This window comes from Cryptococcus neoformans, assembly GCF_000091045.1.
Source record: "Cryptococcus neoformans var. neoformans JEC21 chromosome 14 sequence".
Lineage (NCBI taxonomy): Eukaryota > Fungi > Basidiomycota > Tremellomycetes > Tremellales > Cryptococcaceae > Cryptococcus > Cryptococcus deneoformans.
The window spans coordinates 720,161-747,660 of record NC_006683.1 but is presented as its reverse complement, the minus strand read 5'-3'; the positions used below and the strand labels follow the sequence as shown (position 1 = coordinate 747,660).

The 27,500-nt window shown below is 47.4% G+C and overlaps 10 protein-coding genes and 1 pseudogene across 11 annotated transcripts in view; 5 read left to right on the top strand and 6 right to left on the bottom strand.

The window, feature by feature from the left end:
* Window positions 1-1,056: 1,056 nt before the first annotated feature.
* Window positions 1,057-1,929, top strand: CNN02415 (hypothetical protein). Its single transcript, XM_024658905.1, has one exon. The coding sequence runs from the start codon at window positions 1,172-1,174 to the stop codon at window positions 1,679-1,681; it is 510 nt and encodes a 169-aa protein (XP_024514717.1). The 5' UTR covers window positions 1,057-1,171; the 3' UTR covers window positions 1,682-1,929.
* A 666-nt stretch (window positions 1,930-2,595) lies between these two features.
* Window positions 2,596-3,865, bottom strand: CNN02413 (hypothetical protein). Its single transcript, XM_024658904.1, has 10 exons — window positions 3,748-3,865; window positions 3,670-3,687; window positions 3,428-3,611; window positions 3,238-3,367; window positions 3,179-3,188; window positions 3,096-3,126; window positions 2,986-3,041; window positions 2,888-2,923; window positions 2,802-2,834; window positions 2,596-2,733 (listed from the first exon to the last, which is right to left on the bottom strand). Exons 1-10 carry the CDS (start codon window positions 3,810-3,812, stop codon window positions 2,628-2,630), a joined length of 669 nt encoding a protein of 222 aa, XP_024514716.1. The 5' UTR covers window positions 3,813-3,865; the 3' UTR covers window positions 2,596-2,627.
* A 154-nt stretch (window positions 3,866-4,019) lies between these two features.
* CNN02410 (expressed protein) lies at window positions 4,020-5,790 on the top strand. The gene is made up of 5 exons (XM_568726.2): window positions 4,020-4,232; window positions 4,641-4,819; window positions 4,867-5,150; window positions 5,210-5,431; window positions 5,488-5,790. Exons 1-5 carry the CDS (start codon window positions 4,101-4,103, stop codon window positions 5,688-5,690), a joined length of 1,020 nt encoding a protein of 339 aa, XP_568726.1. The 5' UTR covers window positions 4,020-4,100; the 3' UTR covers window positions 5,691-5,790.
* A 1,313-nt stretch (window positions 5,791-7,103) lies between these two features.
* Window positions 7,104-12,083, bottom strand: CNN02400 (cytoplasm protein, putative). Its single transcript, XM_024658427.1, has 12 exons — window positions 11,941-12,083; window positions 11,391-11,885; window positions 10,891-11,339; window positions 10,409-10,842; window positions 9,503-10,362; window positions 9,184-9,460; window positions 8,994-9,134; window positions 8,730-8,933; window positions 8,388-8,677; window positions 7,889-8,336; window positions 7,390-7,838; window positions 7,104-7,339 (listed from the first exon to the last, which is right to left on the bottom strand). Exons 2-12 carry the CDS (start codon window positions 11,657-11,659, stop codon window positions 7,258-7,260), a joined length of 3,903 nt encoding a protein of 1,300 aa, XP_024514100.1. The 5' UTR covers window positions 11,660-11,885; window positions 11,941-12,083; the 3' UTR covers window positions 7,104-7,257.
* A 1,080-nt stretch (window positions 12,084-13,163) lies between these two features.
* CNN02390 (expressed protein) lies at window positions 13,164-13,902 on the bottom strand. Of its 2 annotated transcripts, XM_024658903.1 has the most exons (4): window positions 13,834-13,902; window positions 13,611-13,642; window positions 13,345-13,532; window positions 13,164-13,283 (listed from the first exon to the last, which is right to left on the bottom strand). In XM_024658903.1, the coding sequence occupies exons 2-3, from the start codon at window positions 13,630-13,632 to the stop codon at window positions 13,363-13,365; spliced, it is 192 nt and encodes a 63-aa protein (XP_024514715.1). In that variant the 5' UTR covers window positions 13,633-13,642; window positions 13,834-13,902; the 3' UTR covers window positions 13,164-13,283; window positions 13,345-13,362. The 2 variants fall into 2 exon arrangements, with proteins under 2 accessions (XP_024514715.1, XP_568724.1); XM_568724.2 differs by having other exon boundaries at window positions 13,611-13,902.
* Window positions 13,903-14,069: 167 nt separating this feature from the next.
* Window positions 14,070-15,888, top strand: CNN02380 (annotated as a pseudogene).
* A 1,007-nt stretch (window positions 15,889-16,895) lies between these two features.
* Window positions 16,896-18,199, bottom strand: CNN02370 (conserved hypothetical protein). The gene is made up of 4 exons (XM_568705.2): window positions 17,893-18,199; window positions 17,753-17,842; window positions 17,343-17,696; window positions 16,896-17,288 (listed from the first exon to the last, which is right to left on the bottom strand). The coding sequence occupies exons 1-4, from the start codon at window positions 17,950-17,952 to the stop codon at window positions 16,968-16,970; spliced, it is 825 nt and encodes a 274-aa protein (XP_568705.1). The 5' UTR covers window positions 17,953-18,199; the 3' UTR covers window positions 16,896-16,967.
* Window positions 18,200-19,004: 805 nt separating this feature from the next.
* CNN02360 (hypothetical protein) lies at window positions 19,005-21,136 on the bottom strand. Its single transcript, XM_024658426.1, has 14 exons — window positions 21,012-21,136; window positions 20,919-20,958; window positions 20,684-20,862; window positions 20,561-20,630; window positions 20,447-20,486; window positions 20,366-20,391; window positions 20,274-20,285; window positions 20,102-20,201; window positions 20,007-20,040; window positions 19,942-19,948; window positions 19,849-19,888; window positions 19,632-19,765; window positions 19,360-19,469; window positions 19,005-19,267 (listed from the first exon to the last, which is right to left on the bottom strand). Exons 1-14 carry the CDS (start codon window positions 21,051-21,053, stop codon window positions 19,217-19,219), a joined length of 885 nt encoding a protein of 294 aa, XP_024514099.1. The 5' UTR covers window positions 21,054-21,136; the 3' UTR covers window positions 19,005-19,216.
* A 209-nt stretch (window positions 21,137-21,345) lies between these two features.
* CNN02340 (ubiquitin-protein ligase, putative) lies at window positions 21,346-23,818 on the top strand. Its single transcript, XM_568721.2, has 8 exons — window positions 21,346-21,594; window positions 21,638-21,896; window positions 21,941-22,323; window positions 22,372-22,453; window positions 22,496-22,618; window positions 22,669-23,233; window positions 23,286-23,371; window positions 23,431-23,818. Exons 1-8 carry the CDS (start codon window positions 21,453-21,455, stop codon window positions 23,759-23,761), a joined length of 1,971 nt encoding a protein of 656 aa, XP_568721.1. The 5' UTR covers window positions 21,346-21,452; the 3' UTR covers window positions 23,762-23,818.
* A 169-nt stretch (window positions 23,819-23,987) lies between these two features.
* CNN02330 (hypothetical protein) lies at window positions 23,988-25,876 on the top strand. Its single transcript, XM_568720.2, has 2 exons — window positions 23,988-24,542; window positions 24,612-25,876. The coding sequence occupies exons 1-2, from the start codon at window positions 24,025-24,027 to the stop codon at window positions 25,750-25,752; spliced, it is 1,659 nt and encodes a 552-aa protein (XP_568720.1). The 5' UTR covers window positions 23,988-24,024; the 3' UTR covers window positions 25,753-25,876.
* The window catches only part of CNN02320 (1,3-beta-glucan synthase, putative), a 6,809-nt gene continuing 5,184 nt past the window's right edge, over window positions 25,876-27,500 (bottom strand). The window contains exons 9-13 of the mRNA XM_568719.2: window positions 27,180-27,500; window positions 26,886-27,125; window positions 26,717-26,831; window positions 26,512-26,664; window positions 25,876-26,460 (exon numbers count right to left, since the gene is read on the bottom strand). The exon at window positions 27,180-27,500 is cut by the window's right edge and continues 232 nt beyond it. Of these exons, the coding sequence (XP_568719.1) occupies window positions 26,342-26,460; window positions 26,512-26,664; window positions 26,717-26,831; window positions 26,886-27,125; window positions 27,180-27,500 (948 nt within the window). The 3' untranslated portion in view covers window positions 25,876-26,341. The remainder of the gene's footprint in view (window positions 26,461-26,511; window positions 26,665-26,716; window positions 26,832-26,885; window positions 27,126-27,179) is intronic.

Sequence of the window (27,500 nt, the reverse complement as noted above, 5' to 3'; positions counted from 1 at the left end):
CCTCATTCCTCTTCCTTCTTCTGCCCTTACAGGCCACGGTCCCCCTCTTGCTTCTCGGACATTCGTGGAAGAAGTCTTAAGTCTTGGCTTAAGTCATCAGTCGTTCAGTTAGTAGTTATTCAGAGTTCAATCTCCTTATTTCAGGGAGACGACGTGGTTGCTGTTGCGCAGTATCAGTATGTACGAAAAGCGTGCGGAAGAACTGTGTTCTTTTCTTTCGATCAGGAACAAAGCGTGGTCGGCATAGTTTACAACATACAGATTATGCGTTGACTTTTCATCTGGCGTGTTTCGGGGCCCATCTACGTCCTCCTTGACACGAACAAAACGTGCCTCTCCAGTCCCTCCACACCCTTTGTGTTTAATATCTGAAGGGCAACATGTGCATTAATAGGTCGCCAAGCACACGAAGCTGATACATGCCGCGTGTTGCAGGATGAGATAATCACATTCGGACCGGTGTGCATTGACCTTAGCAACAAGAAAATCGAATTGTCGAAGAAGACATGTCAAATCGTGCGAAACATTTTCGTATAACTCGATCCTGGTTTGTGTTGCCTTACCGATGCCCGGTTTGTTGCCCGATTTTTGCATGGGTTTCCCTACAAGTATCGTTCATTACGTGCGGCAAATGCGGACCGGAACCGCTGGCAACTTCGTTGGCCTCGTTAATAATCAAAATATCCGTTCCGCTTTTTTATGCTTGATGAAAATTTACTAACATGATGACGCAACCACCACATGGCGTTATCAGCCTCTTTCTCGTTATCAGCGACACATTCTCTATCCTCTGTCGGCTTCCCTTCCTGGCACGAGGCATCATCAACTGTCATGTTATTACAAAAAATAGCATTAAGTTACTGCAGAGGATGGGACGAGAAATTGGCATTGGCCGGTACGTAGTTGCGGAACTATGCGTGGTGATAAATAAATAGTCACGGATGATTTGTCTATATTTACGGAATAGGCCGCTCTACGGAAAAGGAACGATCAAAATCATCCCGTCTCAAATATGCATTTTATCCTTCTCTATTCTCTATTTTCTATTCTGTTGCTACAGTAGTAACTTCCGCCATGTCGCATGGACTCTTATCTCTTCTAGACCTCGGAAACCAACATCTCAACTCATCAATCTCCGGAAAAGGACCAAGTCTGCCTAGGGCAGTGCCTCATGTACTTGGATGCGGCGTATCAGATGTTCCACTTGCCCCGGGCTTTAGCCGCCTGTGGTACCAAATTTGTCACAGAGTCTGGGTACTTTCTGATCTCCGTGGACGTAGGACTTTCGCTATTGAGACCAGTCGTCTTCTTGGCAATAGCGGCCCTATGGTTGCTGCCGATGTTTTTTAGCCAAGTCAATCTCGATCTCTTTCCCCATAATCTCATCATTCCATCACCTTCCACGAACAGCTTTATTGTCAACTACAAGAAGTGCGAACTTCTCGAGCGCACTTTCTTCCGTGTCTGCGATAGTATTCTTTCGTGTACTATTGAGTCAGCTCTTCACCCGCAAAAGCGCACTCTCGATTATCGCACAGAGCCTGATATACTGTCTCCAAAACCGAACTATATGGCGATGTTAAAAGAATTTGCTTGCCAAGCATGTCCAAAACTCAAGAGGGGGAGAGCGGCGAAGGATAAAGTAGCCCAATGTAAGGAACGGAGAGGAGAAAGAGTTTAGCAGAAGGAAAGAAAAAGACAAGAGGAGAGAACGGGATAATTGGGGTGATAGACATTAGCCTAAGTGAAGAGAAGGAGGAGAAAAGAGAGAACGGGAGTAAGGAACCGGATCAGAAGGGGCCCTCCGGAGATCAGAGACGGAGAAGGAGAGAGGAAAAGGGTGCTCAAGGAATGAGGAAGATTGATCAGCTTGTAGACTTAGAAAAAGATATATAAAGAGCTCTTCGCATAGACGAAATGAAAGACAACCTTCATATCCTTCTCGCTTCTCTGGGTATCTTTCCAAGGAGGTCCCACTTGAATCCGCTACAAACTTCGCTAGCTTCTGAACCTCTTAAGTTCCCAGACTGGACTAAACCGTGGTCAAACAATCGTGGTAGCATCAGGTGGTTTCCGGTCTTTCCCAGGACAGTAACACCGCTACACCCAAGTTGATACATTCAAGGGCAGCAATGAGCTCGGTGATGGTTCAAACCAAGGCAAAGACAGTGATAGTGGAAAAGGTCCAAGGAGTGGTTATGGAAAGCAGGTGAGACGCGGTGGTGGCCCTGGCCGAAATAGTCAAACTAAGAGCCAAGTTCAAGGTGGCTCTAGACAAAGTTCTCAGAACCAGGAGCGATGTGGTGGGAAGACAGTGATGGGTTGGAAGATGGTGTGGGAGAGTAAGAAAGGAGTTTGGATCCATTGCTGAAGGTCGTCGAGAAGGAGGACCGGAAACAGTTTGAGTGGACTACAACATCTAGATGTGCCCATGAAGCGAAATATTCGTGTGAAGGGCGAATGCGGGATGAGCCAAGTATAAGGCCGAGTATTGATGAATAAATAAATGTCTTTGCGATCTTCACAGTTGTGAAGATTCTATATACGATTGAGATCCCTTAAACTCAGAAAGTAGAGCAGGCGTGATAGCTATACCCATTACATCGTCTGATATGGATAAATGGTCTTCAGAGTTCCACATTATAAGCTAAGACATATAGGAAGTACGCAAATCCTTCAGGTGGTCCAATCTCTCGGTGGGTGAGCGTGAAATTGCGACGATTCTGCATGTATCTGGGGAACATGATTATAACATAATATCAGCTTCAAAATATGCAAAGAAGAAAGGGAGCAGAGCCCACCGTTTTCGGAAATGGGGTTGACCAAATGTGAAGCTTCATTTGATATGGTAAGCATGGTGCTAATCCCATCGAAAGGCATCACTCACTAGGCAAATTTAGACCCTTTACATTTCCGTAAGACCCTGTATATATATCTAATGAGTTCACAATTGACATGCAATATCTACAATGAAGGAGACTGTACCGGAGAGCTTCTGAAATTTCTTGTGTGCAGGCTTTGATATCTTTTTCCGGGGGATTCTATGAATTGTCAGATCGACAGACACCGCGGAGGAGGTTTGATGCGTAGCTCACCCACGGGTCGCCCTTCGTCGTCAACATAGCGCTGTTGGCAAGCTAAGCGGCAGTCCATAGTGAAAGCTCAATGACGGACTCACTCCATCGTTCCTGAGTACATGTCAGCTGGACTTCAAACTTGGCAAGGGAATGAACCAGCCTTTATCGATAACTAAGTCAAATTCATTTTCTCCAAATTTAAGATCCATTACATCCATCTCGAGCCAGATCATTTCTGGTCGTTTCTCGACGTGTCGTTCTTGCATCTGTTCAATGACAATTTTGGAATACTACGACCGATGATTAGTCTCCTGTCTCCCCTTCCTTCATTGTTGCATGCGACGACTCACATCAATATTGACAATGTTCTTCCATCCAGCATCGTATAGTACTTCGCCGAGTGCCGAATTGCCACATCCAAGCATTAATATTCTCGCATCTTTGCCGGCATCGATGTCGGCCGTAAGTTCTTCAAAAAAGGGGACGAGATAAGACGGCGAGAGAAACCAGTCAAATGTGCGGCCATCGGATTCTCTACAGGAGCATGACTTAGAATACAATGGCCCTTCATTAGTTAGACGTTTAAGCTTACTTCGCGTAGCGTTCCTCCCTATACCATAATATAGTCTACCGTGAGCTTCTCTTACAAGCGTGAAGGTTGTGGACTTACCAGTACTCGTGGGTTCCATACCCTTCATTTGTTGGTGGGAGGTTTGCCTCGATGTTTGAGCGCATAATTTTATGTTTACACCTGATATTTGATTATAATAACTGGTTAGACGATTGATGATTAGCAGAGCGAGATAGACGATGAAGAGCAATTTTAGCGAAAACAAGAACCGGCTGTGCCTGGGGGGGAACCCCCCACGCCGTGTCCGGCTTCGGTTGTTGGCCTTGCACGCGTCACTCTTCACTCGTTCTTCTTTCACTTTTTGACATCCATCAATCCAACTGTAGCTCCTGAACGTACTTGGATACGGACACCCCGCCCTGCTCCACCCCCTCAGCCCCCACACAATAACAATGGCCTCTCCAAATCCCGCCCAGTCGACAACCATCCTCTTTCGTCGGCTTACCTGGCAGTCCGCTGTTACCATATCTATTCGGCTCGCAGATGGTGAGCCAGGTGCAGGCAATGCGTGTGACAGGTATTATGTGAGTTATTTCATTCCCAATATAGGCTGGAGGATGTCTCTCGGGCGATGTTCACCGAGTAAGGTTGTCGGTTGTCACGAACATCGCTGGCGGGTCGGCTATAATTTTATTCAGGTTCAACGTGCTCCAAACTATGCAGCTGGGGCGCCACCATGCATCAGCGGTTTGCGATCGAGCTGAATGCTTTATCTTTATGTAGCCAATTCCGCTAGAAGAGCTACCACGAATGATACGGGCTTTATTTTTATCTGCCCTTACCATGCTGAAGCATCGCTATGAACTGTATGACCGATATTATCTTTCTGAAGCGACTTTACTATGTCAGTACTGGTCATACGTGCTGGAACCCCTGTCATTCCCATCTATTTATCTTCTTTCATATTGCTCGAATGCTCACCTTAAATTTAGATCAAAGCACCCAGATACTCTTACCTACCACTTTTCATCCCCGAAATACGAGAAAACCTAGTCGAACTCGCCCTGGATGATGCACAACTAGAGCAAATAGACGAGAAGAACTGGTGGTTTGAAGAGGAAGTATCAGAAGAAGACAAGCAACGGTTTGTGCGACAGGGTGCTTGCAGGTGGTGAGTAGTGATACATATTGTATGATCGACTCTTACGTGAGGAATAGGCACTGGCCCATAGACCTCGTTGATATCCATTCGTTCATCTCGCGTCCCCAACCTCTCCCTTCATCGATCGAACTGTCATCGACTCCTCGCGTGATCAGTCTCCTTCTCCACCTCTCAAATCCTCCGCAAGACCGTTTGTTAATGCCAAACTCAATAGAAGTGTGCAAATCCCAATGGCTGAATCAAGTGAAGGAGGCAGATTTTGTGAGGTGGCGGAATACCAATCGAGTGACAAATTTGAGAAGGGTTGATCTGGAAGCAGGATGGGATGGGATCGTCAATAGTGCTTACATTTACCCCTTTCTCTGACCGTTGACATATTTACTGAGATTTTCTTTGCAGACGACTTTGACTTGTACGCTCAAATGGTGAACAAAATCGTGCCCCTTCCCCTGCTGACTTCTTCCAACTCAACGCAACCATCGAGACCATCATCTGCCGACCCTTCGGGTCCCCCACGAGCTCCCGATTCGTCCTACGCCACAAGAGCAATCCCATTCAAGATCTATCTGCCTGATAATGCCCCTGTTATCCAAGAGATCGTCCCGCCAATTTCTGAATCTGGTAAGACGCTCATGTTTCCTGTCTTTGTTTCTATTCACGCTCATGCATACGCTTAGGTAAACCCACAACCCTCCTTGCAGTATTACAGGTCCATCTCCCACTTCTTTTCCCCATTTCGTCTGAAAACCCTTACGAGCTCGCCTTCCCCATCGCTCAGGGGATATTAATACCACAAGAGGCAGAGGTGGCTTGGATTGCGAGCTGTCTGTGTGGAGTTGATGGCTGGGTCAGAGTCGGGGTGTGTCTAAGTGCTGCTTGAGACCCAGCGGGAAGCCGATGTCAAATGGGAGGGGTAGAAGGTGTTGTACAGGTATATGTTGTATATGCGGTAGAATGAAGTGTGTAAAATTTGAAGATGCGCAAGACTATTGCTTCTTTGCTTTTGTTTCGGTGATTGGACATTTTTTCTCGGCGAGTTTCACTCTATAACATTGTGGTTTGACATTACTGCTTGACTTCATGGGGTCGAACCGAAATAGCATGGACAGGAGCTTCCACCACATTCATATGATTATTCAACGTTACAATCCTTCAATATAAGTCACGCATCTAGTCAATGGAAGCGCGAATATATTTCTTTGACACCGGCTAAGCGCCTCACTTCCCTACTTCGTCGACTTTCTCTGGTCCTTTTTCCCAATAAGCTGTAACATGCTCTCAGCATAAATGGATCTGATGTACAACATCGATTTGGGTACTCGAAACGAGAGAAATGAAGAGCGGTGAAAAGGACAACTCACTCACTTCCCAGGATGACCAAGTACCACCAGGGCATGCGAATCTTCTCATCATCCTCCTGTGAATTGATGCTCAACAGTGTACCCGTCTAATAGGATGCAATGACTCGAGAATGAATCGCGGAGAAGAGCCAGGAAATAGCTTCGGCATGGAAGAGGAGGAATGCGAGGACAGGATCGGGGACGAAGAAAATTTAGTGTTGACCGATGTTGTGAACGACTGCATGGAGAAAAGGATGATTAGCTATCTGTAATAGACGAGAAGAAAAGCGAGAAGGGTTGATATACGTACAGTACCCAATCTCGCAAGTGCTTGAATCAATAAAATTAGCAGAAGGTTTACGGTCGTAGAGCCAACGGTGGGATAACTAAACGGAGCGATATTGAAGGGTATGTGGGTAGGGTGAAGGAGCTCGAAACAAGAACAAAACCGGCCGAAAAGATGACGGCCTAATGTGGGTCAGTTTCTTGCTTTCCACAGACCGGAGATATGGAGGACAAAATCTACTCACTCCAAGATCATTAAATTTTGACCAGTCATTGACTTGATCCGCCGCCCAGCTTTCGACTCTTAGGAAGGCCTATTAAAAATCTCCATTGATGCAACATTCTCAATATGAGCTGGTCAACCTTTCTTCATATTCGGCATCGAATCGCAGGGGATGAGTATTGAAAGAGCGATGATACGCCTTTTTTGAATGCCATGGGAAGGCGGACGCCGGCGACTCATTTGTCCCTCAGGCACAGCAGCCGCCGGGCACGCCGAGAGACGATCGAGCTCGTTCCCACAGCACGATACGTAGATAACAATTTGTGACGCATTTCTGCAAACGTACAAGCGCCTCACTTTCACATAACAATCAAGCTTGCCTAAACTCATTCACAACTGGGAGAAGAAAGGGAATGGCAACATGATTAGCAGTATAGTAGTAACATACCGCTATGCATACAAAAGCTCGTATTCACATCAACCCAAACAGGAACCCAAACAGGAACCCAAAACCCAAAGGAAACGAAGCCGAACAGATGGAATTCAGATTATTACTCCCTTCAGAAGGCATCCGACCCCATTCACAGACAACTACTTTTTCAAAGGACCCCGGCTTGCTTCTCAACCCTCGTTTTCGTCAACAGAGTAATCTCATGAGTCAGAAACTCAGCCGTATCAGGTCTATGGCATTAAATCAGCTCTCATATGAATACGTGAAGACTGTAACGCACCTTGTCCTTGCAATTCTCAGTAGTACCTCCGCCATCCTCTCATTATCATCTCCTTCGAAGCTCGATCCCTTCATTCCGCTCGACAGCCCATTCGATCTTCCTGCACCTGCAGCCCTGACCGCCGCACTACACCTCTCTTTCAACTTCGGCGTTGGCAAATCCATATACTGCCCAAGCATAATAATATCTTTGTACGGCCCAGATTGGAGTTGCGCAAGCGGCACACCCAGTTCAGTTCCGTCTTCGGCTGCGTTAAAAAATGATTTCAAGAGTTGAAGCCATCTGAAAATGATATCGACTTCTTGAGGAGGAAGGGGAGATGCAAGGTATGGTTTATCGGACAGAGGAGGGACCAGGAGAGAGATGGTTACTTCAATGATGCGGTGCCAAATGGCGAGCATGACTCGGATACGGGTGTTGAAGGTGAGGGTAACATAGAAGATGGAGAACTGCTTGACGTTAGCATTTGTCTAGAACGAACGGAACGTTTGATACTCGCATTTTCATTGAGGTATTCAAACAATGGCCCCAAACTATACTCAATTTCCTGTTCTGTCAACGCATTCTTCGTCCTCTTCTTATCCTTCAGAGGCTTCGTGAGAGTCTGTAACGTAGCCACTGAAAGTTGCGCCTTGATGAATTCCCCCATTTTATCCACGATTTCCCTAACCATATCTTTTGCGACTCTATCGCATGTTCTACTGGCGGCATCGAGGTGATACTGTACATCATGCTTCTCTCCTCCTTCCATGCTGATGCGGATATGAACGGTGCCGCGAGGGTTTAGCGGGAGCACAATGTCGCGGGTGGAGTAATCTGCGAAGAGACGAGGGTCGAGCTTGAATGTCGATGTACCTATGAGATCATGCTTGCCTACGAGCTGACGATCATAAACCTGAAGTTCGAGAATCTTGACAGCGCCAACAGAAACCTCAAATGATTGGTCCCTAACGCCGGATTCAGCCAAAGTTTAAAATCGACACAAAGACATAACACACCATTTAGGATCCTCTGTCCCCAAGACCGTTTTTGTTTTGATACATCTCTCCCCCGATTGCTTATCCAAGACAACGACAAACCCGTCCGCCGCTTTCACGAGACCCTTGCCAAGCAAGCCCTCGCCTCTTAAGATCATGACTGTGAACAAATGTCTGACTGATTTATCAGGTTGAGCACCACTCAGATGACGAGCCTTGATGATACGTGCAGTGTTCTCAGCTTCCATCGCAAATGCCATATCTTCGAGGCATGTTTTGGCGGCGCCCATGTCGGTGAGCTTAACACAAGCCTACATTCATTTATCAGCTCACGTTTTGTAGCAATCCAAGGAAGAGGCTCACAGCAGGAGGGATTAGGAAACCTTCAATCTTTTTTCTCTCGAGGTTCTTCACCGCTTGCTGACCTTTAGCGAACCAAGATCCCGCCTTCCCTCCCAATTTGCCTTGCAATTCGGAAGCTGGCGTAGGGGCCTTGACGGGGTTTATATCATGCCTGAACAAACTCAGAACGATAGAAGCGTACTGGTTGACAGCATACGAGACGGTCTATGATTAATGGATCAGTTTATCAGTACTTAGGAAGTTGGAGGTTGAGCGACAACTTACGCGAGAATAATCAATGAGATAGACCGCACGTTTGTATTCGCCCAAAGGGAGTTCGTGTAAGATGACTTGAGCCGAACCACGGACAAACTCAAAGAGATCAATGACTGATTGACTGTGTCTGTTCTCTCCTTCTGGGACCCACTACCCTATCGTCAGTTGCGCAACATTCGACACAAGCAGAGACACTCACGCTATCCATCCCAACACTCCTTTCCACCCACTGTCCCACCCTGTTAACCTCTGTATCCTTCAGCCAAGCTCGAACATGAGGTTCAAAGAAAGTATCAAGATCAAACCCGTGGTCCTGTTCAAAACAGAGATCATCCCACAAATCGAGAAGCTTGCCAATTGTTTCATACAAAGTGAAGATATCAGAAGCAGAGCCTCGTGGTTTTTGCAGGATGTGGATCTCGGCTAAGAAAAGAGGAAGCTGACGATTGATAATAATGCTTGCCGGGTCAAGAATGCTATGATGGGTTAGTGATGACTCTCGGAGCTCATGGGCTCACGTTTGCAATCCTCTTCCCCAGATTTTTTTCACGTTCGAGACCTCTCTCTCCATCCACATCGCCACTTTCTCCAGTCCCTCTACAACCGGATCCTTGTCACTATTCCCAACCTTCACGACCTGATCATCACGCATCCCGACCCCTCCAAGGTAATTATTCACGGCAGCGACGTACTCCGCAATGGCAGATCCCTTTATCTCATCCGAAAATTTGTCCAAAACCTTGGTTGCTTCTGGCTGGGAAGCAAAAAGTTCCGGGGAAGAGTTGAATATGAGAAGGAGGGATGGTGGAGGTGCCGGGGGAACTGAAGAGGTTGTGGGGAAGATGGTGCCTAACGACTTTGATGCCATATCAAGTAACCGTTTTAGAATTTGGGAAAGGACCGCTGGTAGGGGGTCTCCAGGTCTAAGACCAATTGTGATAAGACCAATGCCATCTGCAATAATCTTTGCAAGGGAAAGCTCTTCTCTTGTGCCGATGCTTTCCTCCCATCTTGCTATGATCTCCTCAATCTCTTTCTCCTTCTCTCGCTTACTACTGATTCCCCATACCTCTCTACACCTCTCCAGTAAATCTCGGGTCTTGCTTCCATGTCCAGCTTCTGCAGCGCGTGCGGCCAATCTGCCGAAAACTTCCACTGTTCGAGGAGGTGTGAAGAATGTGTTTGAAGGGTCACCTCGAGGACTCATAGGTGAGTTGTACTCTGACGCGGGGACCGGGGTTGCCAGATCAGGGAAGTCTTTGAGGATGTTAGCAAGCGCTTTTGAGAGGTATGTTTGGCGGTTCTTTTGGGAATTTGTCAAGGGAGGAGGTTGGGCGGAGAGAATCGTCATTGCTCGTTTCAAATCAGCCATGTAAAACTACCATCCAATATTAGCTCGACATTGAAACAATGTGACTACATACCTGCTCAATAGACATCGTACCGGACATAATCTCCAAAACATCCTTGTCCAGCGTCTCTCCCCTCACACCCCACACTTGAGCCACTGTTTTCACCATTTCATTCACATCTCCATCCCACACCGGGCTCGGCTTTCGTCGCACAGAGTCTTGTGTTCTAGGACGACCGATTCCGACGGGGCTTTTTTTCTCAGGAGTGGCAAGTCCGCTCGAAGCGATATCAGCGTTGGGTAGGGGTGATGGAGCGAGCATGTATGACTGAACTTCTGTGCGGAGTCGCGCGAGGAGTTCTTTTTCTTTCTCAGTTTGTGTTCTCGTCATGGGCGAGAAGTAGGACGAGCGGGGAAGAACATTGTAAAGCAGTTGAAGGAAATGAGATTGGTGAACGTGTTTTGCAGCGCACCCAGAGCCAGCAGGAGGAATGTAAGAAGAGAACACTGGAATCGCGTTAGGTCGGGTACACTCGTCGCTTGTGGATTACTCACCTTCAAGCAAAGTCGGAATTTCGCGCAAGTTCAAGCCACTCGGTGTCTTGCTTCCTTTCTTAATAATGCCAGTAAAGTTCTTTACTGCACTCTTCCACCCCATATCCCCTTCTTCCGCACTTAAAATACCCCAGAACTCAAGCACGAAATCTTTGGGAAGTTTGACAGCATCTCCATTGTCCTTGTGCTTTCCCAGCGTCCAAACAGATGATTTACGTCGGAGAATTAGAGGTGGGGTACCGGGCGAAGGCGGTTCGGGTGTATGAGGGGGGGTGCTGTACACAGAGGTGGTGATGTGCGAACCGTTGGGAGAAATACCGGTAGCTGGAGGTGAGGGCAAAGGCGGAGCGGATGTACCAGGGAGGTAAGAGCGGTGGGTCATCGAAGACGAAGATGAGAGTCTTTTGCTGGGTGCTAAAGCAGCATTTAGTAAGTGATGGTGGAGCACGCTACTTTTAGTCAGTGCGTAGTCCGAGAGGGGTGTCATTTCAGCGACTTACGCGACTCGCAGAGAGTACCGATACCCCAGCCTATCGAGTTCATCTTTGACTACAGCTTCTGATTCAGCAGACGTGCCCGAAGCCACAGAAGTATTGCTGTTAGGCCTCTGACCCATATTGACACTGGCTGGAGATGTTAAAGAGCCTACAAAAGAACTTTTGTAGGGTGAGATTGACGGAGCGAGACTTGACTGATTCGTAGAGACGGTTGAGTCTGAGGCAAGTCGGAGTGGGAGGGGTCGAGGAACCCCTGATCGTCTGGACTGCATCTTGAATATTATCGCTGTAGGGTGTGAAAACTTTAGATCTGATGAGAATCAAGGCGATGTGCCGTGAATTGCAATGATTGGATAAAGAGGTGATCGCGGCGATGGTAGTCACGTACGGTACAAGTCAGGAACAAAGCTAAGGATAGCGAGCCTAACCAGTAGTAATTCGTGGATTGTGGCTGTGAAGTGTGGGTTGTGGGCGCAATATTCTCGAATCACTTGAGTGCTAGAGCAACCACCGGCACTTCAGCAAAGTCAAAAACATGACGCGTCTCACTCACTTGATAAACCAGACTGAATCTTCTAATATCTGTAACCCTCTCGGTATCAACTCACTAAAAAGTGTACAGTATGATGCTGAAGAGAAGTAATTGATAATTTGTGATAGACGTTTGAGTCTCAAAAAGATGGACAGGGAGACGGATGTATTTCCTATGCAAAGCAAATGTTTTTAAGTTTCGGATCAGCAACCATCAGCAGATTGGCTTTTCTAGATCCAGGGCCAGGCACCGTTGATCGCCCCCAACGGTCAAAAATAGATAGACAACTGTAATAATTAATAAGGTAAAAAACAACAAGTAATCATACCACGTGATGTCTGCGGCTATGTCCGATTTCTCTCTTCCACTTCATTCATGACAGTGACTTCCGCTTCAATTATTGCCTGCAACGAACCGAAGCAATAATAAGTTCTTTGAAAAGCTGTCAGTCGCCGTCCGACCATGTAATAGCAATATATTCAAGCAACATGGTTTTTTATATATGTTTGCCACGCCAAATCCCTTCACGGCTCAAAAGTGTAAGGATTGATAGTAACTGACTCTAGTGATGCTTGACAATCGTTGGGACTTTGTGATGGGCCTACGCATACGGTCACCCAATGTGGAGCAATATTTGGCTCCGGCGGCCCATGTCCCTTTTCTGTAGGTTCTTCTCTCCCTGATCCCATGGCATTCTTAGTCTAATTATCTATGTCCAGTGAACTTCCTCATACTGAGCTTCTCGTGTTTTTGTTCACCCTGTTCGTCAGCGTCGGCGAGATTGTCCTCACGCGACATACTGCTTTCGGGTTCATCGTACAGTTCATTAGTCGAAATCTTATCAATTGCCATTTAGGCCTGATGCGCATAGAATGACTACGTATAGTTTGGCTCTTGCTTTGGCCTTGATATCACCCATAATAATACACGCCGAAACTCCGGCGCTCCCCATTAATCACTCACAACTCCATCCGCTCGACGGACTGTGGGATGAAGAACAAGGAGAGAAGGTCGGTAGAAGGTTGTTCCACAAAGGGGCAGGGTCGAGAACAACAAGGCCAAAGAGATGTGGGATGTTTCAACCCATGGATTTATAATGCCTAAATGATATGTCTCTTCTCAGAGCTATTTGCTATCCTATTTGGGAAATACGTGGATTAAGAGCTTAAGACAGAACCCTTCCCTTTTGAAACCTGCCCAATAAATTGATATGTTAATGTCTCAACTGGCAGTCTCGGGCCCAGTGAAGGAAGAAAAGCGTCTACATAGCTCAACACAGGTGATGAATGCGCTGAATTGATATCATAACACTATAAACAGGCTAGCGAGCTGGAAGCTGCCGGGGCATGGACCGGACATTACTGCTGTGGTCGGCCATTAGCGTAGGTCTATGAGAAATCCGGTACTACATCTGACTAAACTCACATGAAACTTCACAGGCAATTAACGCCCCTCCTGCTGCCTCTCATCCTCCCTAGCCATCGTCTGAACGATCGCATGTGCTTCCTGGATATCATCCTCGTCCCAGGGCTTCAGACCATAAGCCTGCATAAAGCAGGTCCAGTCGCCATAAGACTTGACGATTTGATATTCGGCGGCCGTGAGCGGGGGGGCTGTTCGAGCATGTCAGTAGAGTCCAATGCTGTGCATGAAACGATGCCAAAGATGGAGAGACAAGTTTTAAGACTCACCAAGACCATTGGTAGCAGGCATCTTGAAAGTGCTTGATAGAGATACTGAGAGTTAGTCAAGAAGCTATGAAAGTTCAGATGAAGAGGAAGAATCAAGAACAAAAAGCGATTGCAATCGCACTGACACCCCCGGCCGACGGGAGATGGGCCGTTTCCGAGCCTCCGATCGCGGACTGATTTTTTGCTAGTAGGGCGCGGATCCATTCTTCTCATGCATGCTCACCTTAGTACCAGGCCAACGAATGCAAGACATTGAATGAGAACAAACTGTGAACGGGTGCTGCTAATTAGTAAGGAGCCTATCACATTCTTCAAGCCCATCGGGACTGAACGAAAAACATACCTATTTCTTATCGAATGACGACACTTCCGTCAGTAGTGACGTCGCTTCGAGATAAGCGCTCACCAAAGAAGCCCGACGCGTCAACTGAAATGACATCTCTCACGCACGTCAGCCGGCTTTTTCCATCTAATTACTTGAGAATCGACCAAGATGTTGTTAGGACTTCCCACAAACTACTTGGGCGGTAGATTTTTTCTATCTCATACCACTAAAACAACAATCCCACATATAAGAAAAAGCGATTGTTGAGGCAGAGGGAGGGAAGGTTGTCACATTGAAAGCGATTGTTGATGCAGAGGGAGGGAAGGTTGTCACATGTCAAAGTATGTTCAGCCTCTCCTCTCCCAAATTTTCCCACTAACGGTGATAGAAATAGGTTCATGGGCCGCTGTACTTTATCCTTTGAGACCACCCTTCCCTCCTCCGCTCATTCCGCGAAACTCAAGTATATTTCTCTTTAAACTCCCCTCTCCCTTTCGTTGGCCTTGCCGGTGAACCTCATGAAGAAATATCCAAAGAGATGAGGGTGCCATTTGTTCCTGAGCTGTTTTGTGATATCGACTATGATAAGACCGGCAAATTATTGAGCGTACCGGAGAGTAAAACGCTTACGGAGGCTGGATTTAGGGAAAAATTAGCAAGGGTATTGACGAAGGGCGAAAGTAAGTTGGATTTTATTCATTAGATATATGGGAAGCCTGACTGATGAACCGGTTGAAGCACTTGACAACGACAACAACCCGCTCAAGCTACCTTTCCTGGGCCGAAGTTTTATTATTTGCGTTCACTCTGATATGCCCACAGCACTCGCCAATGTCAAGGTGTGAGTAAAGCCCTTGGCTTCTCTAGAATTACAATACTTATGTCCATACATACAGGGCCCGCCAGATAATTGATGAGTACTCCAGACGACGGAACTGCGCTTGATTGATAACTTTGAAGCGACAAAAGCAAAAGGTCAGAGTCTCTTTAAGGAACCTACTGTGTTTATTGAGAAGTATATAGTCCACGCAAAGCATGTGGAGGTTCAAATCTTTGTAAATGGGGAGGGACATGTCGTTCATATGGGAGAGAGAGAGTGTTCAGTGCAGAGACGCCATCAGAAAGTGATTGAAGAAGCACTTTGTGTCATGTTCGAATCTGATATGGGTAAAGGTAAGGCCCATATCTCATAATGTTTAACTGTGAGTCAATTGGATTTTGATCAGATGTTCGAAAGCGCATGTGCGAAGCAGCTGTCAAGCGTGGGCAGTTGATGAACTATCGCTCGGCAGGTAGAGTGGAGTTCGTACTCGACATCGACTCTCCTCACTATGATTTCTACTTCTTGGAACTCAACGCGCGTATCCAGTGATCCATTTACTGCAATTTTATCGCTTTTTATCTGACAAAACACGCTCAGAGTCGAGCATGCAATCACCGACGTCACTCACCTGGTCTCGATCTCGTCGCACTCATGATCCGCCAAGGCCTCTCTCCCAACCACTCCTTACCACCTTCCGACCTTCGACAAGAAGATTACATACATTTTGGAAGGACAATCTATTGAGGCGAGAATATACTGTGAGAATCCGAAGCGAATTTCAAGCCTTGCCCCGGACAGTTACATGCAGTAGTTTGGGCAGACGTTGTAGCGTAAAACCCCTAAAGTCTCCTACCGATATGCCTCCATTAGGTTCCGTCCGCCTCCACCCATGATATCCAAGGCTGATGACGGACTGTACGACTGTAAAGGCTGCTAGGGAATATAGCCTCCCAAAGATTTGGCTGTGATGGTCATAATACATACGATGAAAGTACCCTATGTATCTGGGGATAGATTGGTATAGTGGTAACAATTAGTTACGCTCGCGTCTCATGTCGAGCAGGTTGGCGTTGCTGATACAGTCTTGCTGTACTTGTGCTATAATGCGTCTGCCTATAAGGCTGCATATACGAAGATAGTTTATATCTAAGGAGAACACCACAGATAGCTAGCCTAGAGTGGACTAAGTACCTAGAGTGAACTGAGTAAAAAGAAAGTAAAAGTAATAAGGTATCCCACTTCAGTAAGCAACGGCTCTACTCCGGCTCCTTGATCCCTGCGGTAACCTCCGTCATGTTGATAAATAAACAAGTTAGTGGGTGGGCGAAGTGATGTGACATGGCCGTAGGGCCATTGCATTACAACGAACGTGAGGGAGAAAGGACGAATCGATATCTACGTGCGTAGGTCAAGGTAAGCTGGTGCTGTCGGACGTATATGCAAGATCAAAAATCTGTCTGACTGTCAGTCGTCATGTACACTGGTACCACTGTGACACTTCTCTATGACTCCATGATAACCAAGGTCGTTGTGTACGGCGGCATATCCATCAGATGCTGAAAGTGCTCGACACACCATCTAGGAAGTCAAATACATCGTCGACGACAAGTGGTGTAGAGAGGCCATAGAGTTCTACACAATGAAGATCTCCGTAAGTTGGGTCTTGTTGATATCCCCCCAACACATCGGAATCGGACTGATTAATGTTTCAAAGGTGTTTGTCCTTGCTGGGGAGGGCGGGTATAGGGGCAAACGAGTCGCCGGTGTGGTGCGTGTTATTTACTGAAGGAGACACTGTGAACCCGGGAGACGTGTTAGTGTATCTTTTGTTAGCCAAAATATATACATTTACGCTTTGCGATAAGGACTAACAATAAATAAGAAACAGAGTGAGATGGATAAAGGGGCAGAAAGGTAGTTGGCGAGCAGGAGGGGGCGAAACAGAAGAAGAAAGGATATCCCCTCTTTGGCTTGTAGAGGGAGCTGAGCTGCCTTTATAAGTGCCATTTTGTTAGTGACGTATGATAGTCGCCGAGTATTGCTAAATCATCTGAGAGGCACGTATTGTAGTCATCGCCTCTCAAAATGGAGAGATAGTAACGCAGCAAAAAGCTCGATCACCAAAATGCATTCAATCTGATACGTATGTAAACTTAATAAACATGACCAATGACTAGACTATGCGAAAACTTCTCTGAACTGAAACCATTTAGTCCAACTCGAATAGAACGAGCTCGGCGACATCAGAACCAAAGTTCTGAATCTGGATGTTCTCCCCTACTTTACCGCCTTTGATGAAGACACCATCACCTTCACCAAGGACGGCCTCCTCACCGCCGCCGCTAACCTTGAGAACAGGACCATTCTTGCCAGTAGTGTCGGCCTTTTTGGTGCTGTAACCAGAAGTCTGGATGAGCTGAACGTAAACTCGCTTCTCATCCTTGCCAGACAATAAGGGAGCGAAGATAGTGTGGTTGAGGGATTTGCCGGGGGAAAGAATGGAGGCGAAGAAGGTGAAAGGAGAGTGGATCTGGCACAAAAATCGATGTCAATGGCAGGCTCCAGGAAGATAACAAGTACTTACGGGGGTGGGACCTAAACCATCTCTCTTGTCGATGACACCCTCAGTGCCGACAGGAGCAACAATCTTGCAAAGTTTGTCCTTCTTCTGCTCATCGGTAAAGTGTCTCGCGTAATAGCCGGGCTTGAGACCACGTTCATTGGGTGTAGCCCATATTTGGAGGAAGTGGTTTGGGAGTGAAGAGTGGGAATTGAACTCGGAGTGGGCAATGCCAGTACCACCCGAAGTCATTTGGATGTCACCTCGCTTCATGGTCTCAATGTTGCCCATAGTGTCCTTGTGAGAAAGCTCGCCGCTAATAATGTATGAAAAGATTTCAGCTTCTCGGTGAGGGTGAAGAGGGAAACCGGTGCTGGGCTATGACGATTAAGTCAGTGTCCACCAAGGTGTGCAAAGGAGAGGGAGATACTTACGGCGACACGATCCTCATTAATAACCCGGAGGGAACCGAAGCTCTCGAAGTCTTCGTCATAGTAGCTGGCGAAAGAGAACGTGTGGAAGGTCTATCAAAATTAACAGATGTCTAACACTTGCTACAATGAGTATTACTTACCTTGAGCCATCCGTGATCTGCACCACCACGAGTTTGGGAAGCTCGAAATTGGAGTTGCATGTCGTTAGCAGTTGCTCTGGTGCTCTGATAGCGAGCTGAAGTTAAAAGTGTAGGCTTGATAAGACTGCGAGCAAGTGTTGGCAGCTGAGTTCGATAGAGCTCCGCTATGATGGCGACTGTGACAGTGAGCAACAATGCTCGAAGTTGAGTCCTTGACAGAATATTGAAGATGTAAAGAGTTAGAAAGAGCCCGACGACCCCTTTTATACCTTTTGATAGGAGTGTCGTGCTGAGCAAGTCTTCCCAGGTGCTGAGGCATGTCGTGTAATGCGACGCCGCTTACATTCGAAGAATTCGGCAAGGGTGGGGGCCCGCCGCGGAGTTACTACCTGATTAGGAAAGTGATTTCCCAGATAAACGTCAGGAATTAATCAGCAGGCACCGGGACCTTTTTGAAGGACGAGAATAGTTATCAAGCAACTTGATTATTGTGAATGCACACTGCACGCAGTTCTATTGTAAGTTTTCAAAGAATATGCTCGAATGCTCAGAAACTGGGCTTCGTGGACAGAAGATGGTAGAGTTTGCCGGAACATGTGCGAATCATCCATGTTTGCTGAGCGATAAACGCTGATGCATCATTCTTAGTGCACATAAAACCCCCACGTGCACCCCCCCCTCAGTCGCAGATGCTAAAGAATGATAAGATTAGGCGAATGCATGCCGAGCTACGTTACAGCTCAATCCTCTTGCTATGACGAACCAAACTGTGGTGAAGTCGAGCCAAAGACTAGTCAACAAACGAGGCTTTGCTCTGCTGTCCGTTGATTCTCCTTCTTACTGAGGAGACAAGGGACGAAAGAGATCACGTATTCCACATATGCAGTTTTATCTTGCTTAGCTTGAACTACGGCCCCAGTCACCAGAGCAAAACCGCCTTCTCAAACAGATTTCGTAGGCCAAATTTCAGAAGGCTGCCGGTCGTCCCTCCGCTCTCAAGCATCCTCTCGATGTAGGATATACAAGCAACACGAAATTCGTGGAATATGTAGGCGATACGCCCGAATTTCTCGCATTATTGCGCTTAGTAAGAAGGGAAAATGCGCCGCATATTTGGCCATCGTACATGGAGTTTTCTATTTCAAACGAACTGATCTACAACAAGCTTATGCCGCCAACTAGAGTATGGCTTGGAAGGGTGTAATGAGTCAAAGGCACTCTCTTTGCCGTCAACATTCAGAAGGTAACAAATATACATCCTTAATTGAAGAGTTACGATCAACCCATCTCAACGTCTGTCTCATTTTTTCTCTGTTCATTTAACTCAAAGATACGTATCCTCAGGCAATCGGAGACCATCATGAATGCCGGCACCCTATTACCCACCGTCGTCAATAATAGAAAACACCTTAGATTATCCACAGGCAGAGAAGAGGGAGAAAAGACAAAACAAAAGGGGCCACTTACCATCAACCTTCCACCGTCCACAGTAAGCATCGCTCCGTCAAAATATCCTCCCGCTTTACTGGAAAGCAAAAGCACAGGGCCGACAATCTCCTCTGGCAAACCGGGACGACCTACATCCATCCAAGCAACAAAGGAAAAAAAAGAAAAAGTCAGTTACTGGCTTCTCGTACATGACATGAAGGAAGAGCCGGAGCAAGGGCATGGAACTTGCAAGGGAGGTGTACTGGAATGGACGAGGATAGGAGGTGGTGGAGATAGAGCATAGGACGTACCGACAGTAGATCTCTTTGCAGCTTTGGTAGGGATTTCTCCTATATCATACTCAAGACCTTGACCAGCATCGTTCTTGCCCGTCATCTCGGAAGGGAAGATACCAGGACAAATGGTGTTCACTCGAATCTTCAACCTGAACGTAGGAAAGAGTATCAGTACCGACCGAAAGAATGGAAAGCGGATAAAGGAAAAGTGGGTGTGAAGGAACGGACGTACGGGTGAAGACGCCCGGCGAGGAGTTTACCGAGGTGAATGGCTGAGGTATTATCAATACTTGAATGGTCTAATCGGTGGAAGGGCAGGACATACCAGCAGCCTAAAAGGACAGATGTCAGCAAAAAGGTCTAGTTCACGAGACCTCAAAGTCAACTCACCTTGGAGACACCGTAAGAAACACTTCCCGTCGCTCTGGTGGTCAGTTCAGAATCAGCTTCACTATTGCCGAGAAGGGAATATATTCGACACGTACCGCTGGTTGGCCAAGCCGGCGATGGAGGCGATAATGACGACGCTGCGAAGGTCAGACTTTCGCAAAAGGGGGATCAAAGCGCAGGTCATAAAGTAAGGGCCTTGAAGCAATAATGTTGGGTCAGCAAGGTATCTCTGTGCAAGCAGATGAGTTGGGGTTTTGTCGTGCTTACCATTGATGTTGACTATCGAGTAGAAGCCATGGCAATTATACAGGCGTTAACTCAATGCAGCAAGGTTGAATGCGTTGGAAAAGTGTCCTTACTGGCGTTGGAATAGCTGAAGTCATCACTAGGGCAAATGGCCTTAGCTGGTGATTATACTAATACAGCAAAAGGGGACCTACTCGTCGTGGCCTTCCCACAAGAGCTTCTCAACTTCGTCGGCTGAGATAGGATCAGTGATCCATCACTACACAAATGGCCATGGAAGAGGAAACAGGATTAAGAGCTCTACTCACGGTTATTGTGATCCTTGATAGTCGTTTTATAAGCTCGCATCACACCGGCACAGTTGATGAGGGCATCGAGCTACACAAATAGTCAGCCGTCACATCCTCTCATCTAGCACTAATGATATCCACCTTGGACTCCTTGGCAGATAAAGCATCCGCAATAGCCTTACATCCTTCCTTGGTAGAAACATCCCCTTGAATAGGGATGATATCCCCGCCAATTTCCTTGGCAGCTTCTTCAAGTACCTGTTGACGACGGCCTGTGATGTACACCTTGGCGCCATTTTGGACGAAACCCGAGGAGATAGCTATCAGTCAATCATCAGCGCCCTATGCCGAGAGCGTGTTGTGGAGGGTGTTATACCTTTGCCGAGACCTGTGCCACCGCCGGTGACAAGGACGACCTTTGACAAGTCAACAACATCCGCGACTAGACATCTAGGGAGTCTGAGCTTACCTTGCCCTTGACGTCAAAGATATCTTGGAGTTTGAGAGACATTCCTGTTGGTTATTAATTGATCGATTGCTTCGATATCCGTGGGAAAGAAAGATACAATCTACAGAATTTAGAATATATAACATTACCATTAGTTTACGGATAACGACGGTTCAGACCATCTCGACAGGAAGTAGTCGTCATCATCTCGGCTCGGGCCGGTCGGACATCCCGGCCTAAGTAAAGGCTGGGGCTGGCCCAATTACGTAAATATATGATAGCGGTGATGTCCGAAGCGGGCCCGCGTTAGTTATTAGTTACGATCAAAACAAATGTTGTGCGCACCGACAGAAGACGGGATTTGCACTAGGGGTGCTTCTTCACTGCCTATACACCACTGCGCTCATATAAAGTCAACGGTTCGTCGACATATCCTGGAGTGAAGAGTACAGACCAACAAGGATGGCTGCTCTCCAAGCTGCTCTTCTCGAGTGGGACATCAACCTTCCCCACCTGGAACAAGGACGTATCGCACCCGCCGTGGAACAAGTCCGAAAGTATATCTATCCCAGGAATCTACATCAAGTCGGGAGCGCAAAACCTCGTAAGTGGAACGCGGCATGCCGTAGCTCACCGATCGGTTCCAGAAATATCTCCCGAGGTCAGCCATGCGTTCGCCATAGTCAAGCAATACGACATGTCGAAATCAATCTTTGACGATTTTTTGGACGATGTGGAGAATAATTTTGAACTGGTAGAGTATGATGTGCTGGCAGCTATAGAACGGTTGGAAACGCCTGCAGAGGATGACGATGACAAGCTGGTGCTGCATACCATGTCAGGCCTCTTTGAGCGTTTGGCAACATGGCAGAGATCATGGGGTTTGCCTCTACGGGCGTTCCAAGAGTGAGTCCTAACGTATCGTTACAGTCAACTTATGATGATGCAAGCAACATATACGTCGCTCTTTTCACCCGCAAATTCCACCATCTTCTTCATTCATCCTTCCCCCCTTCCTTCCCCGACCATCTCTTACGTTTCCTTCACGCCTCCCTCGCTTCCCTCCCTGAATACCTCACTAACCCCCCACCGCAACACGATTACCTCCAATCCGTACGCATCAACTACCAAAAAGTGCTTCCACCTACACCGCACCTCTCGAGGCTCGGGATTTTCCCAAGGTATGCGGGAAGTTTGAGCAAGGTTGCGCATGAGGAGATTGAACGGATAGCGAGGGAGGAAGCGGGAAAAGGATGGGGGCAAAGAAGATTAGGTAGGGCGAGGCAGAGGATTGGGGATGGTGTTGCGAATTGGTTATCAGGGATGTTTGAAGGTGAGTCCAAGAGAGGGTGAACGGGGATGATTGCTGATTATTTTGCAGGTAACGAAGCTGTACAGGGTGCACTACGGCCAATGTTCTCACGGTTCGACTATTTCCTGTGTAAATGCTTTTTTGATATAAGGTAAACGTTTTTATACGATACAGCAAAGAACTAACCATATAGAACGGACGAGCTGTTCGACATTATCATTGATTTTCCCGATTCTATGGCTGCTCTTGAAGATCTCAAAGAGTGTTTATTCAAAGTCGATCAACGTTTAGAACTAGTCAACAAGCTCAATGCTGCGTGAGTACTCGCGCCATCAACATCGGGCCCTTTATTAACCCCTTCCACAGGAATGTTAAACGTCTCCTTCATCCCGGCGCCGAAACCCACGTCATCCTAAACATTTACATCTCCACCATCCGTTCTCTCCGTATTCTCGATCCCGTCGGCGTCCTCTTACACGCTGTCGCCCTCCCTATCCGGGAACACCTCCGAAAAAGGCCAGATACTATCAAATGTATCGTCGAAGCGCTCGTCCAGGGGGAAGAACTGCAAGATGAGAATGAGGGCGGGTTAATTGGTGAAGGGGATAGTGAAGCAGAGGATTTTAATGATCCGAAATGGGAACCTGAGCCGGCGGATGCTGCGCCAGAGTTCAGGTCCGGCAAGACGAGTGATATCGTCTCCACGCTGGTCAGCATATTTGGTACAAAAGAAGTGATTGTGAAGGAACTGCAGAATTACCTCGCGGGGAGGTTATTGCAAGTAAAGGATTATGATGTGGTGCATGAAGTGAGGACGATTGAATTGCTAAAACTGAGATTTGGAGAAAGTGCGTTGGCGGGGTGTGATGTGATGGTGAAAGACGTGGCGGATTCAAAGAGAATTGATGGTCATGTCCAAGAGGAGAAAAAAGTGAGTTTGTGGTGTTTTGTGGGGTTGGGCTGAAAACTAAAATCTTTGTTAGTCTGTCGTACACCCTCTTGTTCTCTCAAAAGTATTTTGGCCAAATATGCCCCGGTCATCCCTCAAACTGCCGTCGAAATTACAAAAGTGCGTCCTCTTTCACCCCACACTTGGTTCACTGCTAACTGCCTCCCTGCCCCGCTTAGGATACACGCCGAATACGAATCCTCATTCCACATATTCAAACCTGACAAGCACCTCCGCTTCGTCCCCCACCTTGGTACACTCTCACTGACCGTCACCCTCTCCGACCGGACTGTCACAGTCGACGCTACGCCTCTGCAAGCGTCGATTATGGAATTGTTTGAGAAGCAGGATGTATGGGCGGTAGATCAGCTCGTGAACAAGTTGGCAGTGGGGAAAGGAGAGGTGGGGAAGGCGTTGGGATGGTGGGCGGAGAGAGGAGTGGTGAAAGATGAGGGGGCAAAGGGATGGAGGTTGCTCGAGTTTGCAGAAGAGGAATTTGAGGGAGAGTAGCATTACTAGGGTATGTTTTGATAACGATAACATTGTTGTGCATGTATAACGATCTGCCATGTTTGTCGCTTGACCGGATATGCTGGAGAAGGTGTTGGTCCATCCAGTGTCGATGCCACACTCGCGGTGGGTCAACTTGCATCGACACGCGGTTTATTTGATTTCGCCGCTTAAATATTACGTACTTTCCACCACCAGCTCGTTACTTCCATCCTGCATTCTTCCCTGCTCACTTCCCTCCCCCGCCCCTCCGCTCCTCAGCCATGGCCGCACCGCCTTCCCCGCCGCCCCCCGCTCAACCCCCTGAGCCGGCCTCCGAGCCACCGTCTGACGCACAGGCCGCCGTCTTCCTCACCCGCCCAGACAACACAACCCGCAGGCTGAACGCCGCCACCCCGTCTCGAGACGACAACTCTCCTTCCATCCTCGATCAAAAACGTCAACTAACGGAGCTCCTCAAAAATTTCTCATACCAAGCCCCGACTGGTATACGTAGTAACACATCAATCAGTCCTCTCTGCTTGTCCAAGAACCCTTCGTCGAACGGCAGCGCCAGAGAGACCGAGGCGGATACGGACACGTCGTTTCATCCTTCGCCTGTCGACTCTCACGCACTCCGTCACCCGTTGGAGATTGATATCTTCACTCATAGGGATGCCGAGAAACTTGTAGAGTGGATTGGTAAGAAAAAGAATCCTCCGTCAGCGCGGGCGGTGGCGCAAAGATGTCAGGTATACTTGAATCAAGAGTTGAGTGATGCTGGTTCATCGCCGGTGGAAGGGTAAGTGACATTTCTCACGCAGTATGTCTTGTAAAGAGGAGGTATAACTGATAGGTGGCTGTTCAATAGCCTGCTGGCATCAGGTCCCCCTTCTGGAACATGCTCAAACGATGGCAAGACTGTTTTAGAGGATGCATGTCTCGACCAACTTTATTGGGGCTCTATTGTTGAAGGGAATAGGCCAGGCGAGGAGGAAGAAAAGGAGCAACTTTATAGTGATCATCCTCCGGGTGACTCTCAGGAGCAAATGCTGGATTCAGAAACCACATACACCGATCAAAGACGGGTGACGACACTGGACAATCTCCCCCTTCGTCCTTCGCTCAGCAACCCAATCCCCCCATTTCAACGAGGCACCCCGCAATACAACACTACCCGCTACGACGGCATGACCCTCAATGACTCTTTTATCACTCCTGCGGACCACGATCTCCTCCAACGGTTGAGCGTCAAGACTAGGCGCTGGAAACGACTCGCTTCGTCTACCCCCTCCACGCCTTTTCCGGCAACCTTGCCCTCTTCCAATGTCACCCACGACGGCGTAGATGAGCTTGGATATCAAACCGACATATTCAATCTCATCCTCGCCGCCACCCTCGTCATCGAACATCGTGAAGAAGAGCTCCAATCGATGGCTGACCGCCTGCATAAGGCCATTGTCAAACTCCCGGCCCGGACGGAGAATGTTGCAGTCTTTCCCTTTGCGACCAGATTTGGATGCGTCGAGTGGACAAAAGCAAGGGATCCGCATTACCTTTATCCGTACGAGAAGCCGTTTGAGGTGTGTATATTTGTGAAGAACGTTGTGAAGAACGGTCCCGGCTCAAGTGCGACTGCGAACACGAGCACAAGTATAAACACCACCACTGACAAGGATTCACAAGACGATTCCAACAGAAGCGTCAAATACAACCTCAACCCGAACGAGAATTCCAACCCCAAGACCAAACAACCTGAGCAAGGTCGAGGTGAATACATTCGTACAAGCATGGAACGCGTCCGAACGGCAATCATGGCAAGGCGACCCATACCCAAGACCACTACGGAGGCTATCCTGATGCTCAACATTATCATTCTCTTCTATTCGACTTGGTACGGCTTGGATCCAGATGGGGTCCCACACAAGGTCAGCACAGACAAGGATCGAGTCAGAAAGGTGGTACTGGAAACTTTAATTGAGACGCTTTACCACGAGGCTTATGAGGGGTAAAAGATTGCACCAACGCCAATCGATTTTAACGACTATGATGATGACGACCATATTACGTTGTATCATGTTTCTGTGTAGCTTATTAGCGTAGATGTAACTTTACGTGACATGTAATTCGATGAACCAGTAATTGTGCATCACATCATTTTGCATAATACGAGTACCGTACTACCAATAAGGAATCTGCACCAGACAGAAAGTCAAACTCAAACATTAGGTCCTAGCCTGCTGTCGTTATCGTCATTCATCCACATCTAAGTAAGATACGGAGGGGTATAATCCATGTACGCTCAATCTCGACATTCAATTTGCACATCAAGACATGGAAAAGCTAGAGAAAAAAAAATAATGACAAAAATAAAAGAATAGCTTTAACTCAAAGCGAATATAATATGGAAAAAAATTGTCCGTTGATTCGAGATCCGTCAAACTCGATTTGCTCAAAAGACATCCTGAGTTCGTTGGAGTGGCGTATGTTGTAAGTCATTCAATGCAAGACGGGGGTGTTGTGTCGATGAAATGCGCGTGGAAAAAGATTCTTGGGGAAAATGGATCATCAAAGGATTGTTGAGAGGTAGCACTCGGGTACTTAGATGACACCGTTGAAAGGCACACTCTTTGGTGTAAGGCCGGCGACGTCCTTGAAGATGATGGGAACGACAATGAGAGCGATAAATATAGCTTGGATAATCAAGTACAGAAGACCGTCTATTCGCTGTACATTAGCGCCCAGACATCCATTTGACGGAAGTGACTTACACTTGAAAACAATCTTTCGTCGTTGACTCCTCTGTCTGAAGCTGTAAATAGGAGGCCTGATTTGCTGATTGGGCGCCAGCCAGAAAAGCATAGTAGCGTGAACTCGGTCAAAGTAAGGGATGAACATGGGAATGGTAAGGAGGGCGAGGAGCACTAAAGTTGTGGGTCAATGCGGACATCGAAAGATGACGACCAATACACTTACAATGGCAAACAATAAAGTCGGCAGAGTACAAGCCCATTTCGATTGTCTTGACAACGAACTCTCGGGCGGGCTGAGAAAGTGCGTGAGAACCCAAACCACGGTTGAACCAAACACCCTGGAAATAAACGTCAGTATATGCTCAAGCCTGTGCAAGTAGATAAAAACGTACAGTCCACCAAGCCCTGTTGGTTTCGTCGTGCTTGAACTCTCGCGACAAGAAAACAGCAATGAGGAACTTGAAGATACACCTCTGCACACTGATAACAGCGATGATACCAAGGACGGCATGGGAAGTGTTCCAAAGCTCAAGGAACCAAAGCAGCTCGAAGAAGACAATCATACCAGCGACAGCACCGAAATGAGCGAGGGCAGCCATTGTGGCTCCAAACTGATGAGTGTACGAGTTCAACTGGAGGCGATCATCAGCTATTGTTCATGATAAATGATAAAAGAAAAACCTTACACAAGGGCCGAGGAAGACAGAAACCAAAAACAGAGTAATCAAAAGAGCCATGTTCCAAACAATAGGACCAAGGGCGATGATCGCAATCCTGACCAAACCAGGCTGAACTTGACCGTCCACAGCGAAACTCTTGACGAAGAGATAACAGATCACAAAGAGGATAGCCAAACAGATGGGGCCGATGATCTCTCCGATCAGAATAGCCTTCCAGGGAGCCCTAGGCACATCACTCGACAACTTCTCACTAGGGAGACCCAACCTCTTGCGCTTGAAACCAGTGACCCTAGTTCGGGACAATCGACAGTAACCGACCCAAGAGTT

What these genes read in the sequence shown, in the direction of transcription:
- CNN02415 (XM_024658905.1), top strand. Translation starts at nt 1,172, where the DNA reads ATGTACTTGGATGCGGCGTATCAGATGTTCCACTTGCCCCGGGCTTTA.
- CNN02370 (XM_568705.2), bottom strand. Translation starts at nt 17,952, where the DNA reads ATGCAACTCCAATTTCGAGCTTCCCAAACTCGTGGTGGTGCAGATCAC. An exon ending in CAGATCACGGATGGCTCAAG is followed by an intron (nt 17,843 to 17,892) that starts GTAAGTAATACT and finishes TAATTTTGATAG; the next exon opens with ACCTTCCACACGTTCTCTTT. An exon ending in TTAATGAGGATCGTGTCGCC is followed by an intron (nt 17,697 to 17,752) that starts GTAAGTATCTCC and finishes TAATCGTCATAG; the next exon opens with CCCAGCACCGGTTTCCCTCT.
- CNN02400 (XM_024658427.1), bottom strand. Translation starts at nt 11,659, where the DNA reads ATGCAGTCCAGACGATCAGGGGTTCCTCGACCCCTCCCACTCCGACTT. An exon ending in CGGTACTCTCTGCGAGTCGC is followed by an intron (nt 11,340 to 11,390) that starts GTAAGTCGCTGA and finishes GACTAAAAGTAG; the next exon opens with CGTGCTCCACCATCACTTAC. An exon ending in TTGAATACCTCAATGAAAAT is followed by an intron (nt 7,839 to 7,888) that starts GCGAGTATCAAA and finishes AACGTCAAGCAG; the next exon opens with TTCTCCATCTTCTATGTTAC.
- CNN02413 (XM_024658904.1), bottom strand. Translation starts at nt 3,812, where the DNA reads ATGCGCTCAAACATCGAGGCAAACCTCCCACCAACAAATGAAGGGTAT. An exon ending in GAAATTTCAGAAGCTCTCCG is followed by an intron (nt 2,924 to 2,985) that starts GTACAGTCTCCT and finishes ATATATATACAG; the next exon opens with GGTCTTACGGAAATGTAAAG. An exon ending in AAAGGGTCTAAATTTGCCTA is followed by an intron (nt 2,835 to 2,887) that starts GTGAGTGATGCC and finishes TATCAAATGAAG; the next exon opens with CTTCACATTTGGTCAACCCC.
- CNN02330 (XM_568720.2), top strand. Translation starts at nt 24,025, where the DNA reads ATGGCCGCACCGCCTTCCCCGCCGCCCCCCGCTCAACCCCCTGAGCCG. An exon ending in GGTTCATCGCCGGTGGAAGG is followed by an intron (nt 24,543 to 24,611) that starts GTAAGTGACATT and finishes GCTGTTCAATAG; the next exon opens with CCTGCTGGCATCAGGTCCCC.
- CNN02360 (XM_024658426.1), bottom strand. Translation starts at nt 21,053, where the DNA reads ATGTCTCTCAAACTCCAAGATATCTTTGACGTCAAGGGCAAG. An exon ending in TATCAAGGATCACAATAACC is followed by an intron (nt 20,487 to 20,560) that starts GTGAGTAGAGCT and finishes ATCCTATCTCAG; the next exon opens with CCGACGAAGTTGAGAAGCTC. An exon ending in TGCAAAGAGATCTACTGTCG is followed by an intron (nt 19,470 to 19,631) that starts GTACGTCCTATG and finishes GGATGGATGTAG; the next exon opens with GTCGTCCCGGTTTGCCAGAG.
- CNN02410 (XM_568726.2), top strand. Translation starts at nt 4,101, where the DNA reads ATGGCCTCTCCAAATCCCGCCCAGTCGACAACCATCCTCTTTCGTCGG. An exon ending in ATGGGATGGGATCGTCAATA is followed by an intron (nt 5,151 to 5,209) that starts GTGCTTACATTT and finishes TTTTCTTTGCAG; the next exon opens with ACGACTTTGACTTGTACGCT. An exon ending in CCCGCCAATTTCTGAATCTG is followed by an intron (nt 5,432 to 5,487) that starts GTAAGACGCTCA and finishes GCATACGCTTAG; the next exon opens with GTAAACCCACAACCCTCCTT.
- CNN02340 (XM_568721.2), top strand. Translation starts at nt 21,453, where the DNA reads ATGGCTGCTCTCCAAGCTGCTCTTCTCGAGTGGGACATCAACCTTCCC. An exon ending in GTTATCAGGGATGTTTGAAG is followed by an intron (nt 22,324 to 22,371) that starts GTGAGTCCAAGA and finishes ATTATTTTGCAG; the next exon opens with GTAACGAAGCTGTACAGGGT. An exon ending in AAATGCTTTTTTGATATAAG is followed by an intron (nt 22,454 to 22,495) that starts GTAAACGTTTTT and finishes CTAACCATATAG; the next exon opens with AACGGACGAGCTGTTCGACA.
- CNN02390 (XM_568724.2), bottom strand. Translation starts at nt 13,632, where the DNA reads ATGCCTGCTACCAATGGTCTTG. An exon ending in GCCTGCTACCAATGGTCTTG is followed by an intron (nt 13,533 to 13,610) that starts GTGAGTCTTAAA and finishes ATGCTCGAACAG; the next exon opens with CCCCCCCGCTCACGGCCGCC.